At 35.6% G+C, this 16,298-nt stretch overlaps 1 protein-coding gene and 1 non-coding gene across 2 annotated transcripts; one reads left to right on the top strand and one right to left on the bottom strand.

Annotated features, from left to right (window-relative positions):
• The first annotated feature begins 309 nt into the window (after positions 1–309).
• LOC110635029 (uncharacterized) lies at positions 310–1,808 on the top strand. The gene is made up of 5 exons (XM_021784216.2): positions 310–764; positions 862–983; positions 1,211–1,302; positions 1,409–1,495; positions 1,572–1,808. The coding sequence occupies exons 1-5, from the start codon at positions 415–417 to the stop codon at positions 1,677–1,679; spliced, it is 759 nt and encodes a 252-aa protein (XP_021639908.2). The 5' UTR covers positions 310–414; the 3' UTR covers positions 1,680–1,808.
• A 6,778-nt stretch (positions 1,809–8,586) lies between these two features.
• LOC131170127 (small nucleolar RNA R71) lies at positions 8,587–8,694 on the bottom strand. Its single transcript, XR_009141068.1, has one exon. It is a non-coding gene; the product is annotated as a small nucleolar RNA R71 (small nucleolar RNA).
• Between the last annotated feature and the right edge of the window lie 7,604 nt (positions 8,695–16,298).

Genomic DNA, 16,298 nt, shown 5'->3' with positions numbered 1-16,298 from the left:
TTTGTTTCTTATTTATGTAAAAAAAATCTTCTCAAAATAAGTAAAAAAGATAAATAGAAAGCAATATATTTTATTTATATTATATTATTTAATTACCTTAATTAAATTATTAGAGAATAAATTTTCTTTCTTTTTATTTTTATTATTATACACTCATTAAATAAAATTTACTATAATATATTCATAACTTCCATTTTTATAACTTTTTTTAATTTTTGAATTTCTTTTTTTCAATTTTAATTTTAAAAAAATATTTAAAAATTTAAACAAAAAGTATAAGAATATAATATTTCTTTCTTCTTTTCTTTCGTTGGCTTCCTTCCAAACAAACAAGCCATTAAATACCTCAACAGAGTAAAAACAAGCCAAATCAAAATCTAGTCGATCACATCGAATCCAACATCCGCAGAGAGAATGAGTTTTCTCGCGGGAAGGCTAGCAGGAAAAGAAGCTGCCTACTTTTTCCAGGAATCCAAACATGCCGTTAACCGGCTTGCTGAGAAATCCATCCCCACCTCCAAGAACCTCCCGTCTTCTCCTCTTTCAAGCGAGCACGAATCCCAAGCTGACGTTCTTCCGGAGGTCTTGAGGCATTCCCTTCCCTCCTACATCTACGGGAAACCGTCCGATTCATCGTCTCTTTCCACAGCCTCCAAGTGGGCACTGCACTCCCATGTCAGTAAGGCCTCCACTGTGTCCCCTGATGCTTTGAATCCTCTCAGAGCTTATCTATCTCTGCCTCAGGTCACCTTTGGCCCCAAAAGGTAATTGAAAATTGGGGATTTGATTTTTCAATTAAAATTGAATTGTTTTCTCTCTTCAATTTTCTTCTTTTTTTTCCCCATCAATGGTGAATTGCAGGTGGGAATTGCCGTCACAAGAGAACTCGGTGTTGGCGTCGACGGCGAACGAAATGAGAAAAGACAGATATACCCCTATAAATCCAGAGAAATTGAAGGCTGCAGCTGAAGGGCTCACACAGAGTAGGTTTTAGTGTCTTTCCTTTTCTGGCTCTAGCACAAGACAAGTGCACACAGAATATGATCCACCATCCTCTCTCAATGGAGTGGACTCATTAGTCATTACCAGCTAAATTTAAAATAAAATATTATAAATTCCTGAGTTGTTTCATAAAATATGTAATAGTAAATCGTACAATTTTATTGAATACTGTGAAGGTTCTAATGTACTACTCGTGGTCTCATTGTAGTTGGAAAGGCATTTGCAGTTGCTACTGCAATTGTGTTTGGTGGAGCCGCAGTGGTGTTCAGTTTGGCAGTCTCCATGCTAGACCTGCACAATGTAAGTATTTTGTGCCTGCCTTATGCTTAAAATTTGCTACCATTTGTATGACAATTTTGGAGGAGGATCGCCTCTGAAATTGATGATGGGTTTTATATACTGGCAGAGTGATGATATCAGAACTAAAGGGAAAGATTTGGTTCAGCCAAAATTTGATATTATTAGAGAGCAATTGGTGCCTTTAAAAACATGGGTATGCCAATTATACAATTTTAATCCTTACCCTTTTTACTTTTCTTCTTGTACTAACAAGGAGCTTCTGATTTCAGGCAGAAGACACATCAAAGAAATGGCATCTCAGTAGGGAGGAAGATATTAAAGAGAAACCTATTGTCAAGGAGCTTTCTAAATTTTTTGGTGCCAAAACGTCTAATTGATCTCCATCTATGCTGTTTGATAAATGTCATAGCAAAGACAATATTAGAAATGTTGTATTTTTTTTTTTTGGTTACATCTGAAAGAAACAAATGTTATATTCATAACAGACGTGAATTTTTGGCCTACTATGAATCTGGCTTAATGTGTAAAATATTGCTGGGATTTTAAGGAGACGAACACAAATAAAAACAACTACGGACTGAATCTTTAGAACCTCTAAATGTTCATAAGTGATCAATTATATGACCCACACTTCCAGTAAAGCACAATTATACACCAGCGAAGGAATTTTGTATTATATTTCCTTCATGTCTTGCGTTACTATTAATGAATAATATGAACTCCATAAATGTGCGTTACTATTAATGAATAATATGAACTCCATAAATGTCTCATTATATCACTATAAAATTTAGGGAAAATAACCAAAAAAAAAAATCCCAGCCTTTCGCCTTTTTAACAATTCTAATGCTTTTTGTTTTTTAATCAATTTTACCCTGACCTTTGAAGACCAATTTAATTGCACCTTATCATCGGTTTTAGCTATTGAAGTTTAACAATTTATGCCACGTCAACCTCCTAATCACATTTTGTAACATCTAATCACCCTTAATCCAAAAATTAAGTTATAACCCTAATAATCCTTAAACCTAATTAACCTATTTGATCAAAAGAGAAATAATTAACTGTCCTTCACTACATTTAACCAACTCTTGATTTTCAATTCTAGTACCACCCAATCCATCTTTTGAATCTGCAAGAAATTCAACCTCTCGACTCCAAGATGATAGGGAGCTTTATTAGTAATTGATTTTTGAACAATTTTATAAATCTCGACACACTCTTTGCCACAACCAAAACCAATCATGCAATCTGCAATTGCCTTTAACCATGGAGCTGTCGGGTTCTGTGTTGATGGCATAAGGGAGATGGAGCTCTCCCCTACTCCACCCTCGCAACCTCGCGTTTCTTACAATACTAAAAGTAACTCCCGAGCTCCACACGCCAACATAGAGATCCATTGCTGGTGCCCACGCCCACTTGCGACATCAGATGCTCTGCCTTCGAGTCCCTTTTCCTTCAAGCATCGCTAGATCTCCAACGCCACTCAAAGAAGCTTATTAAGCTTCAATGCCCATAACATGCGCACTTTATCACTAGTACGAGATCTTAGCACCACTCATACCCACTGCGACAAGAAAATCAACACAATCACTCTCATCCTTGTAAAATAACCCAACATCCCCCCCCAACAAATCTTCAGCATCATCAATAACTGCATGTGATTGTGGGAATCGATGTGTGGAAAAAGGCCTTTGAGCTATGGGAGAGGCGAGGGAGGAAAGAAGCAAACAGAGGAAGTAGAAGAGGAACTGTAAAGAAGCCTTTATGGAATAGCTGCAGTAGATCTACTGGCTGTGCTACTGAGTAATGGGTTTTGATTTTTTGAGTTGGGTATGAGTTATAGTAAGAGCAAGAAGAAAAAGAAGGACCAGACATCGATTTTGGGCTATGGATTCCTTCGGTTTAGAGATTTTAGGGATATTAGGATTTGAACTTAGTCATGGGCCGAATTATGGCCAATTAGATGCTATAAAACATGATTAGGCTAGCGATGTGGCATTGCTGTTAACTTTAACAGTTGAAACTGACAGTTGGGCGCAATTAAATCGGCCTCCAAAAGTCAAGGTGAAATTGATTAAAAAAAATATAGAGTAGAATTGTAAAAAAGCGAAAGATTGAGATTTTTTTTTTTGGCTATTTTCCCTAAAATTTAAATGTTCAAATGTCACTTTGCTTGCAATATAACTGTCCAATTCTATCTAGTCACAAAATAATAGCCCAAGAAATCTTAAGTTGAAAGAAAAACAATCCATGTAGAGAGTGTGAACAAAGTCCATGCACAAAGAAATAACCCTAGAACTCAAAGATTCAATAAGTAAATCTATTATGAAAACCAACTTATACCCAATATTACAAAGAAAACTACCATCTCCTAATGAAACAATAGCAACCCCATTATTTGAACAACTAAAACAAACCATAGCCTTATATAATCATTTTTCGCGAAAAACAAATAGAAACTACAAGTAATTGCCTGAGTTCTAAAGGGAATTCTTGTGTTTGTGCTTAGGCTTGCAAAGAAATTTTCCTTTTGAGTTCTCTACTTTCGTATCAGAACCAGCATACTCACCTTTGGGTATTGAAAATATTATTATTTTAATATTAATATTATTACTTTTATTGATGTTCAGACATTAGAAATTTAACTATTATTTTTACTATTTTCAAATAAATATAAGAATGATGTACTTTTATGTAAAAATTGAGATTTAGAGTGAAACTAAAATCAAAATTAAACTTAGACTAGAATCGAAATTACACTAAAATTACATACAATTAAATCGAAACTGAAATTTAATTCTAAGTCTGATTCCTAAGAATCAAACATTTATAATTTTGATTCGAATTCTTGAATAGAGCATGCTAAAACCGAAACCCAACATCTGAAACTTATGCTGTTTCTTTCCTAGTTCACCATATATTGGTAAAAGCAAAAGTGGTTGACCAAGAGAAATGGTGTTCTTTCCGGCTCTGGGCTATGGAAACTAAGGAGCCTATCTTCCTTCAATTTCCGATTAAATTTTCAATGTTTCTTTATCCATTAAATTTCTTTTCTCCTTCTTTTTTACTGTTTTTCCCTTCGTCCCCATCTTCCTTCATCTTTTTAATAATACTGTCCCCTATCTACTTCCCATTTATTCCCCTTAACCTCCTCTGTCCTTTACTACCATCACTTATTGCTCATCACCATGTATAATTTTGAGACAAACGTGACTGCACTTACTCAGAAAGCAAAAAATCTAAACTGCAGAGATACAATACTCAAACTAACAACTGTACCAGAATATGGGACATGGCAACATCAGCAAAACAAAATGCTAGGAGGGAAAGTTACTACAGAAAAGAACCTCAATGTTCATACTGTTCGAGCAACTTGAGAAAAATCTTGGCTCACGCAATGTGCCTTCCAAGTAACAGCCAATAGAAACAAAATTCTGCTTTTCACCTTTGACCATGAAGTTGATGCCAAATACGTGTTGGAGAACTGACCTTGGTCTATACAAAATCAGCATATCTCCATAAGAGAATGGCCACTAGACAAGTTGCTAGAGGAGCTGATCTTCACTCATTCACCTCTTTGGGTCCATGCCTATGGACTACCACTAAACTAGATCACTGTAAAAAATGCTCAACTCATTGGAGACATCATTTTAAGTGTGAGAAACTACTAGATTTTAGTTACGGTTGTGGGATAATAGGTCATTTGAATAGGACTTGCAAAACTATTCAGACGTAACCATCTTTCTCTGCAAACCCAATTACCAAACCCATTTATGGTCCCTGGCTTAAAGCACCTTCCTTTACTAGGAATCTTAGACCACAGATTCCCACTTCTATCCCTTCTCTAAGGACACACCATATTGAAGCATCTATCATGCCTTCTCCCCCCACTAAACTTTCCTTGTCTACAACCTTGTACCCAAAAGATCTCGAGCCTACCCTGAAAGACACTTCTAAAATTTCTCATTCTACCATCACCCAGCCCTAACAAATATTCTCACATTTAACTCCCTACTGCCATACAGTAGTGCCTTTGGTCAACAATACCCAAAGACCCTCCTTACTGATAATAATATCCACCCGAAGCCTTCCCTTCGCCAATAAACTTACCAACCCAAATTTCCCTCTTATTAATAACATGCTGACCGGGAACCCTACAAAAACAAAAGGGAACCAAACCACTAGCCCAAATAACACACCAAACCTAGTTTCTAGTTAAACCAAAACTCAAAATACCTTTTTTAGCAAACCACCGGTGATTGAACATCAAGCTGGGACTTCATCTTCGATTCATGCTTTTTTTGAAAATTTATTGGAAACTGTGCCAATTGCAGAAAAGTCAAATATCTATTGCCTAGAGCCCTTCTGCCAAGAATAAATCCCTATCCTGTTTTGGCAATACCTAGCTACTTTGGGTATTCAACATATCGACACAGAGGTGTTTTTTCAGAGCTATTCCATTTTGGTGAGTCATTTTCAGATGTCCGCATTTAATTTCCGGCAGCGCACTACTCAAGGCTACCCACTACTACTAAAGGAGATGAGTCTAACCCTTATTCTCCTACAACACATGGGCCTTGCATCTCAGCAATTGGGGCATCTAAAGCCCATGACCATAATTCAATCTTAAAAGAACAGAGGCCATCATCAAAAGAAACCAATCAAAATATGCGTCAACCCAAACCATCACCAACTAGGCCCCGACCTATTATAGACTGATACGTGCATTTTTTTAATTATTTAAATTAAATTTTATAGTCGTTTTATTAATATATTAATTATTTTTAATTAATTTTATGAGTTATTTAGTTAATTTTTTGTAATTATTAATTTTTAGACTAAATTATAATTTTACTTTTGTTTTATAAATAAAAAGTATTTTTGAGAGACTAAAAAGTAATTATACAAGTGATAAGCAATTTCTAAATCCAAAAATGCTAAAATGAAGTATGGAAATTAAAAATTATGAAGTTGTCGAAATCTGCATGACTTGCTACGTAACCTGTGCAGTTTTTGCATATGAACTAGAAGAAATTGAATATCTGCCGAAAAGTACATAACTTGCTGTATAACTTATGCGGGTTCTTTATGTAGCTTCACGGAGAAGACCTTACACTAGCCGAAACTTGCACAACCTGCTGCATGACTTATACACTTTCAAGCCTTCATTTATGCAGCTTCACAGAGGAGACTCTGTTACTGCCAAAACTTGCACAACTGATTGCACAACTTGTGCAGCTCCTCATGCAGCTTCACGAAAGGAATTCCCAGATAGCCGAAACTTACATAACTTGTCGCATAACTTGTGCAGTCCACTTATGCACTTTCACGGGAAGCTTCAAAACATGAAGAAACTTGCACAGGCAGCCCACATAACTTGTGCAACCTCACGGGAAGCCCCTGTAACTGCCAAATCCGCACAAAATCTTGCATTATCTGTGCATTTCTTCATAAATGAGTTGGAAAGAAAAGATTCTCCCATGTGAATCAATGACCACGCACACCATTTTAGGTTTTCTTTGTCAGAGAATATAAATAGAGAATTTTTTACCTCATTTGGGCGACAGAAAAAAATAGAGGAAGAGAAAAAGGCACATAGAAGGCAAGGGAGAGGAAGCAGCTGGCATTTTTACTCCAGTGCCAGATTTGGAAACTTCTTTTTTTTTCATCATTTTCTACATTTCCTTTACTGGGTTTCTTAGTTCTTAGTTTATTTTTTAAATTTATTTCTATATTTGCTTAGAATCTTTTGTATTAAATATGGGTAGTGAGTAGTTTTCAAAGGTTCTGGAGTTTGGGTACGTAATATTTAGGATATTTTGTGGATTTTAATTGGGTAATCCATTTTATGTGGTTTTTATGAGGTTTTATCCAGTTCTTGTATTGTCAATGACATGCTTAGTATAGGATCCCATTAAGTGATGTTCATAATCCTTAGTTGAAGTACCGAAAGGAGAAAACCTTGAGATAGATAATTAAGAAATTAGACTTAATTAACTTGGATCTAAAAATAGACTTAGGATGGAGAGGATTAATAAATTGATTAAGCAACCTAATAAGTTTTAATTAATTTCAACTCCACGAAAGTAGGATTGAGTTAATTAAAACACTTTTTGTCTCACTCGAAATGGTATTTAAAGGATTTAAGAATTAATCTCCTTGAAACCCATAATTCCCATGTATTTGGATAACCAATTTAAAATCTCAAAATAACTTGAATATGAACCCCTAAACTCCGGAATCATTTTATTATCATTGATTGTTAGTTGAGATTGATTGATTATCAATTAAATTTTTTCTACACTTAATTTTGTAGGGTTTATTTCTTATAAACATAGTTGGTTTCCCATTTAAGTTATTTCTTAGTTAAAATTGCAATTATACTCTTAAATTCCATTCTCTTCCTTTTATTACGTTTTTAGTTTAAATTTAACTATAATCAGTTAATATTACATCAACAATTCAATCATTAACACAACTCTCCGTGGGAACGATATCTTTTTCTATACTATTCGTGCGACCCGTGCACTTGCGGTAGGGCCACATCAAGTTTTTAGCTCCATTGCCGGGGAGTTATTTGTTTAACATTGAATTCTTGATTATTTTAGTTGTTTATAATTTTTATCTTTGTTATCTTTTCATTTTGTGTTTGTTTATTCTTTTTATATACTTTTTGACCTTTTATGAGAAGAGTTAAAAGCACAAGTGATACATCTTTATTGTTCAATCCTAAAATTGAGAAGTTTTGTAGAGCCAACAAGAAAAAACTAGAAAATGGAAAGAAGCTTTGAGAGCAGCTGAAGTTGAAATAGAAATGGCTGAAGAAAGAGTTAGAATTGGTGGTGGTAATGCTGGAAATGATCGAAATAATGAAAATAAAACTCGAGGAGAAAAAGTTGTCAATGCTAATGTGCCTAGGGGAAGTATGATGGATCATGCATTCCCTCATTTTGATGATTTGAGAGAAAGTATTGCAAGACCAAGGATAGATGCAAACAGCTACAAAATGGATTTTGGGGTACTTCAAATGATTCAGAATTCTCAATTTGGAGGTCATCCTTCAAAAAATCCTCATGCTCATCTTAAGAAGTTTGCTATGATCTGTGATATGCAAAAGCAACCTAGAGTATCAGATGATGCAACAAGGCTGAAATTATTTCCATTCTCTTTGAAAGATAGAGCATTGGATTGGCTTGATTTTCTACCTCACAATTCAATTACAAATTGGATGCAGCTCACTGATCCATTTCTTGCACAATATTTTTCACCTAGAAAAACTCAAGAATTAAGGAATCAAATGACAACTTTTAGGCCAAGAGAATATGAAACTCTCTATGAGTCATTGATGAGATGGAAGGAGTTAGAGAGACAATGTCCACATCATGCCATTTCAAAATAGATGATAAACCAAAATTTTTATATGAATGTCACTCTTGCTATTAGAGGAATCAAGTGAAGAGTTCATTATGAAGCATGAAGATGAAGCCTATGAGTTGTTAAAGAAAATTGTAAAGAACACTCATCTTTAGAGTAGTCCAAGAGGGCCAGCTCCAACACAAAAGAGACAAGCTACTAAAATATATGATCAACGCTAAATTTGATGCACTTACAAATGTCTTGGCAAAGAAAATGGAAGATTTAAGCATGCTGGTTACTTCATCACCCTCTAAATTCTTAACAAGTTGCTTATGCAGAAGAAAATACTAACTGTGGAGCAGATTTTGGTGAACAAGCTACCTATGTGGGGAATTATGGAAATAAGCAAATGGGCAACCCTATTCTCAGACATATAATCCAGCCTGGAGGAACCATCCTAATTTTTCATGGGGTAATCAGCAAAACCAAGGGCCAAGTCAGAATTTTCAACCACAATAACAAGGGAATTCATATCAGCAGAATATGCAACATTTGCCTAGATTCAGCAAAGGAACACAAATCCTGCACCTCCAGCAAGACAGCAAGAGCAAGGTTCTACCATAAAAGCATTATTGCAACAAATCCTTACCAATCAAACTAAGCATGATGAAGAAATGAGAGAGATAAAAGCAAGATTGGAGCAGCTGCAGACACATAATAGAATATTAGAGAATCAAATTGCATAGCAAGCATCCTCTTTAGGTACCAAGTCTTTGGGAAAGCTTCCAAGTCAGCCGAAAAACCCAAGAGAACATTGTCAAGCCATCACATTAAGGAGTGGGAAGGTAGTAAACAATGAAAAGTGTGAAAAAAGTGAGAAGAGAGAAAATGAGAAAGAAGTTTATGAGGGTGAAAAACTAAAACATGAAAAAGAAGAGAGTTCAAAAAAGAGTAAATAGGAGGTTGAGGAGAAAGAAGAGAAATATATACCTCTAAAACCTTACAAGCCACAACTTCCTTTTCCACAAAGATTTCAGAAAGCCAAACTTGATAAGCAATTTGGGAAGTTTTTGGAAGTCTTAAAGAAACTATACATAAATGTGCCTTTCATTGATGCTCTTTCACAAATGCCCTCTTATGCAAAATTCTTGAAAGAAATACTTTTAAATAAGAGGAGACTTGAAGATCATGAGACTATAGCCCTGACAAAAGAGTGTAGTGCCATACTCAAAAGGAAACTTCCTCCCAAGCTTAAAGATCCAGGAAATTTTTCAATTCCATGCCACATTGGAGAGTCATATTTTACAAAAGCTTTATGTGATTTAGGGGCTAGTGTTAGCCTTATGCTTGTCTCCATATATGAAAAGCTCAACATGGGAGATCTTAAGCCAACCCATATTTCTCTCCAGCTAGCTGATAGATCAATTAAATATCCAAAGGGAATTTTAGAGAATGTGCCTTTGAAGGTTGGAAAGTTCTACATACCAATTGATTTTATCATTCTAGACATAGAAGAAGATGCTAATATTCTAATTATTCTTGGAAGGCCTTTTCTAGCTACAGCAGGAGCACTAATTGATGTCAAAGGTGAAAAATTATCTCTTAGAGATGGTGAAGATCAATTGATTTTCAATATTAATAACACCATGAAGAAACATCATTCTGAAGCTGACTCTTGTTTGAGAATTGATATCATTGATGAGCTTGTTGAAGAGCATTTCAGAAAGAAATATCCAGAAAATCCACTTGAAAATTGCTTGGTTCATGGAGGAAGCATAGATTATGATAATCTTAGTGTGGCTGCATTTGCTCAACACTTGGAGAGCAGTCCACCATTTACCTCTGCATCAGTATTTCAACCTACACAGGAGGAAAAAGTTGAATCTAAGCAACCATCATTCAAGGAAGAAGATATACCTAAGGTTGAACTTAAGCAACTCCCTTCTTAGCTCAGGTATGAATTTCTTGGCCCCAATGACACTTATCTAGTAATTGTAAATGCAAATTTGAGCATTTTAGAGGTAGATAAGTTGTTAAGAGTGTTGAGGCAATATAGGAAGGTTTTAGGATACACAAGATGACATTAAGGGAATAAGTCCAAATTTTTGCATGCATAGAATTATCTTGGAGGAAAGTTGTAAGCCATCTATTGAACATCAAAGGAGGTTAAACCCAAATATGAAAGAAGTGATCAAAAAGGAAATTTTAAAGTTACTTGATGCAGGAATAATATATCCTATCTCAGACAGTACATGGGTGAGTCCAATGCATGTTGTCCCTAAAAAAGGTGGAATGACAGTGGTTAAAAATAAAAAATAATGAATTAATTTCCACCAGAACAGTGACTAGATAGCGAATGTGCATAAATTACAAAAAATTGAATAATGCCACTAGAAAAGATCACTTTCCACTTCCATTCATTGATCAAATGTTAGAAAGACTGGCTAGGCATTCTCATTTTTGCTATTTAAATGGGTATTCAGGATTTTTTCAAATCCCTATCCATCCAAATGATCAAAAAAAACTACTTTCACTTGCCCATATGGAACCTTCGCCTGTAGAAGAATGTCATTTGGGCTATGTAATGCACCAACCACCTTTCAAAGGTGCATGATGGCAATATTCTCAGATTTCATTGAAGATATAATGGAGATTTTTATGGATGACTTTTCTATTTAAGGATCTTCATTTGACAATTTCTTGGCTAATCTTTCCAAAGTTTTGCAATGTTATGCAGACACTAACCTAGTTTTGAACTGGAAAAAGTGTCATTTCATGGTTCAGAAAAGGATAGTGCTTGGACATTTGGTATCTAATAGGGGAATAGAGGTCAATAAAGCTAAGGTTGAAGTCATAGAAATAATGCCCCCTTCAACCAATGTCAAGGGAGTTCGAAGTTTTTTAGGACATGCTGAGTTCTACTGGCTCTTTATTAAGGATTTTTCTAAAATAGCTAAACCTTTGTCTAATTTACTAAGCCATGATGCACCATTTGTATTTGACCAAGAGTGCTTGAATGCTTTTTGCAGGTTGAAGGCAGCTCTTATTACTTTACAGATCATGCAACCACCTGATTGGAGTCTTCCTTTTGAAATCATGTGTGATACTAGCGGCTATGCAATTGGAGTTGTCCTTGGCCAAAGAAAGGAGAAAAAGGCTTATGCTATTTATTATGCTAGTAGAACACTAGATGAGGCTCAGGTCAATTATGCCACTACTAAAAAGGAATTCCTAGCAGTTTTTAGAAAAGTTCAGACCTTACATTATTAATTTAAAGGTAGTTGTATTTTCAGATCATGCAGCCATTAAGTATTTGCTACATAAGAAGGAGGCTAAACCTAGGCTCATTAGGTGGATTCTGCTGCTACAAGAGTTTGATCTGAAAATTAAAGATAAGAAGGGAGCTGAAAATGTAGTTGCTGACAATTTAAACAGATTGAAAGTAGAAAATGAGGAAATGGATGCATTTCCTATTGATGAGTTTTTCTTAGATGAGCAACTTTTCTCTCTTATTGCTAAATTGCCATGGTATGCAGACTTGGTCAATTATCAATCTTGTAGAGTGTTACCTCTAGAAATGAAATGGCAACAGAAGAAAAGATTTCTACATGAAGCAAAATTTTACACTTGGGATGAGCCCTTGTTGTTTTATAAATGTGGGGATGGATCGATCAAGAGATGCATTCCTAAGGAAGAGATTGCTAATGTCATGCATCACTGTCATGCATCAGATTATGGAGGGCACTTTGGAATTTCGAAAACTACTAGTAAAATTTTACAAGCTAGTTTCTTTTGGCCAAATATTTTCAAGTATGCTAAAGAATTTGTGTCAAAATGTGATAAATGTCAAAGGAGTGGAAATCTATCAAAGAGAGATGAAATGCCCTTGCATGGCATCTTAGAAATTGAGCTATTTGATGTATGAGAGATAGATTTTATGGGCCCATTTCCACCATCTTATGGCAATAAATACATTCTAGTGGGAGTTAACTATGTATCAAAATGGGTGGAAGCTATCATAACTCCTACTAATGATGCTAAAGTGGAAAACAAATTCTTGTGAAAGTTTATTCTAAACAGATTTGGAGCTCCAAGGGGCAGTAATTAGTGATGGTGGTAGTCACTTTTGTAATAGACAATTTGAGAGCTTAATGAAGAAATATGGTGTAGTGCACAAGATAGCTACCCCATATCATCCTCAAACTTCGAGCCAAGTTGAAATTTCTAATAGCGAGCTTAAACATATTTTGGAAAAAACAGTAAATAGTTTTGGCAAAGATTGGTCCATCAAACTAGATGATGCTTTATAGGCATATAGAACTGCTTATAAGACCCCCATAGGCACTACCCCTTTTAGGTTAGTGTATGGCAAGTCTTGTCATCTACCTGTAAAGCTAGAGCATAAAGCATATTGGGCTATTTAGACCTTGAACTTTGATCTTAAATGAGCTGGTGAGAAAAGATTGTTACAACTAAATGAGCTGGAGGAGTTAAGAAGAGATGCCTATGAAAATGCTTACATTTATAAGGAAAGGACCAAAGCTTGTCATGATAGGCATTAGGAAAAAGGAGTTCAAAGAAGGTGATCTTGTTTTATTGTTCAATTCCAGATTGAAAATGTTTCTAGGAAAAACTCAAGTCCAGATGGTGTGGTCCATACAAAGTTGTTAAGATTTTCCCTCATGGAGCAGTGGAACTTTGGGGGAGAAAAATTAGGAAATTTTAAAGTTAATGGCCATAGGTTGAAACACTACATCACTAGGGAGCCACTTGAAGGAGCAAGCTATTGCAAGCTTTCAAATCCCACACCTCCTTCCTAATAGCAGTGCATTGAGTGTTAAGCTAAGGACCATAAATTAGCACTCTTGGGAGGCACCCCAAGTTTCTTTATTCTATTTTTATTAAGTTTATTCTACTTGTATTATTATTTTTTGTTTTAAATATCCCTCAAATTCAATTTTGATTGTTGAATTTCTTCTTTTGTAGATGCATTTTGAAGGACTAGAGGCTGTTGCACTGTTGGAAAGTTATTCTTACTTGATATTCTGATTATCTACTTCCCCAAAACTGATTTATTTTAATTGCCTTTGTTGCAAATCCTTTTTGGCTTATGCAAGGAAGTTTCTATGAGCTGATTTTGTAACATATGCTATCAACTATCTGCTTATTCTTATTGGCTGAGGTTGGGTGTATAATTTTCACATATCTATGTCTTTAATATTGGTATTATGGTGAGTGGTTCATTTTTATGGTTGTGAGTTTAATTGGGTTATGCCATTCAATTTTATGGTGCTGCATGTGATTGGAAAAAAAAAAAAAAAAAAAAAAAAACTGAGCATGCATGATCGGCTTTTGTGGATAAATGCAACTTTTTTATTATAGTGCAGTGCTGTTGGTGTAGTGCAAGTTTTGAGCTGAAATGATATTGCTTACAGGCTTTTATGCAAAAATTTTTGCTATCATGAATTTGAATGTGCAATTAATTTGGATTTGCATGTGTTGATGAATTTTTTATGTTAACTTTTAATGATTCATGCAATTTCTTAGCTGAAAATTCCCATTTTTAATGAAGTTTAAACATTAACAGTCATTTTTCCTTGCATCTTTCAAATTTGCAAAGTGATTTTATAAACTTTTATTTTTGTTGAATTGTGCATAGGCAAACTACAACCTGTGCAGTTTTTATACTTCATTTTTGCCCTATTTCTCATTTTTGCCGAAACCTACACAACTGAGTGCATAATTTATGCAGTTTCGCATCACTCAATTTCCTGTTATTTCATTTTTTTTCCAAAACTTGTATAAGGACCTACTTAACTTGTGCACTATCATCTCCACCCTGTGCAAGAACCCTCCTATACTATGCAAATCAGAAAATTCCCGTAACCCTAGCTTCCGGTTCCTAATTTTCTCAACACTACTATTCATAACTCCCCACTTCCCTTTTTCTCGGCATTTTTCCCCATCTTCCTCTAATATACCCACCGCATTCTCCTCCTGGCTCCCCTCCCCTCCAAATCACTCCTCTAGCCATCCAACCACCCGACCCTAAATCCCTTCTCCCTCAACAACCTCCTCCTACCACTTCAACCCCGACCACTAATAAAAGGAAAATTAGGTTCAAAAGCACTCGCCCCACTTCTCTCTCACCTCCAATCACAAAGAGGAAAGAACCACCACCTACTACCCCAAGTTCCAAACCTCCTTCCAAAACCCCTAAAACTATCGCTTCCAAATCCAAAGGTCCCGGTGCTTCTTCTCCAGTCCAACAAATCAAATCCCCCTCAAGCAAGAAGACACCTTCTGTGGCAACTTCAAAGGTAACGAAATTGCCTTAGCCCCTTATTAATTCTACACATAAAGCCACTTTTAAGTGCTTGAAAGATAGGAAAGTGCAACCCACTAGGTACATTTCTAAAGATGCCTTCAAATCTGTTGGTCTATTTAATAGTATTGTTGCTTATCTTGTTGTCTAGGTTGGATGGGTTTTGTGCATAAATAGGAGTTAGTTTATCCAGCCCTAGTTTTGGAATTTATATCCTCATTTTCTGCTACCTTAAAACTGCATGAGATGGATTACAAGCCAATTATGAAATTTAGGTGCTTTGGGCAGGATAGAGAGTTATCATTGGACCAATTTCATACTATCTTTGGTTTTGCTATTGATGGATTATTTAGGGTCTCATATATAGGCACAGAGGTTTTGGACAAAGGAGTTTGGAATGCTTTTCTGTTTTGGAGAGATATTACAAACTAATCTCAGGGTTTTTATGTTGGCATATCCAAAACATCCCAAATAATAGACCCAGCCCTTAGATTAATCCATAGGCTTATTACTAGCACCATCTTGGGCTGAGGGACTAGCTCTGGTGCTATTAGAAAATCTGACCTCTTTATGCTTTGGTGTGCTTTTCACAAAGTCAAACTATCTCCTGGTTACTTCTCTTGTGAACATTTGTGAATATGTGTTGCACATTGCTACCAAATCTATAGGTGATATTGTCATAAGTGGGCTCATAACTGTTATAGCCAAACACTTTGGCTTTGATCTAAAAGAGCACCCCTTACTTGCACTTACAAACACTTTGTATCATGATGCTCCTCACTTATTCAAGACTAGCTTCAATTTACCACCATCTAACATTGCACAACCAGCAACAGGCACAGGACCATCTCAAGCTGCACAATCAGTTCTATCAGAATCTGCACAGCCAGGACCAGCTGGATCTTCTTCCACTACAGAACCTCCTCATTAACACCAAGGCACTATTTACTTATCTGGAGAGGCTTAGTGATGATTTTATTCTGTGGATAGGAAGCTTGACTCTGGTCTTAATAACCTTAAGGACCGTCATGATCATCTTCTTGACCTCATTATGGAGACTAGGGATAAGCAAAACTAGCTAAAAGACATGATGAAGCAGCTTATGACTTTTCTGGGCATGCCACTTCAAACAAGGGCACCCTTTAAACAAGGGCAAAGCCATAAAAATAGATTGATTCTTAATCTATCCTTATTTAGCTTCCAATTATTTCCTTTTATATTTAGTGTTTACATTTTTATAGTTGTTGGAACAAATTTAGTTTGCTTTGATTTAGTTTGGTAAACAAATTGAATGGGTATTAACTTTGGTTTT

This window comes from Hevea brasiliensis, chromosome 10 (assembly GCF_030052815.1).
Source record: "Hevea brasiliensis isolate MT/VB/25A 57/8 chromosome 10, ASM3005281v1, whole genome shotgun sequence".
Taxonomy (NCBI): Eukaryota; Viridiplantae; Streptophyta; class Magnoliopsida; order Malpighiales; family Euphorbiaceae; genus Hevea; species Hevea brasiliensis.
The sequence above is the reverse complement of the archived record's forward strand: the minus strand, read 5'-3'. Positions and strand labels throughout refer to the sequence as shown.

Coding starts and splice junctions, on each gene's coding strand:
- LOC110635029 (XM_021784216.2), top strand. CDS start 415: ATGAGTTTTCTCGCGGGAAGGCTAGCAGGAAAAGAAGCTGCCTACTTT. Junction 765..861: donor GTCACCTTTGGCCCCAAAAG/GTAATTGAAAAT, acceptor GGTGAATTGCAG/GTGGGAATTGCCGTCACAAG. Junction 1,496..1,571: donor TGGTGCCTTTAAAAACATGG/GTATGCCAATTA, acceptor TTCTGATTTCAG/GCAGAAGACACATCAAAGAA.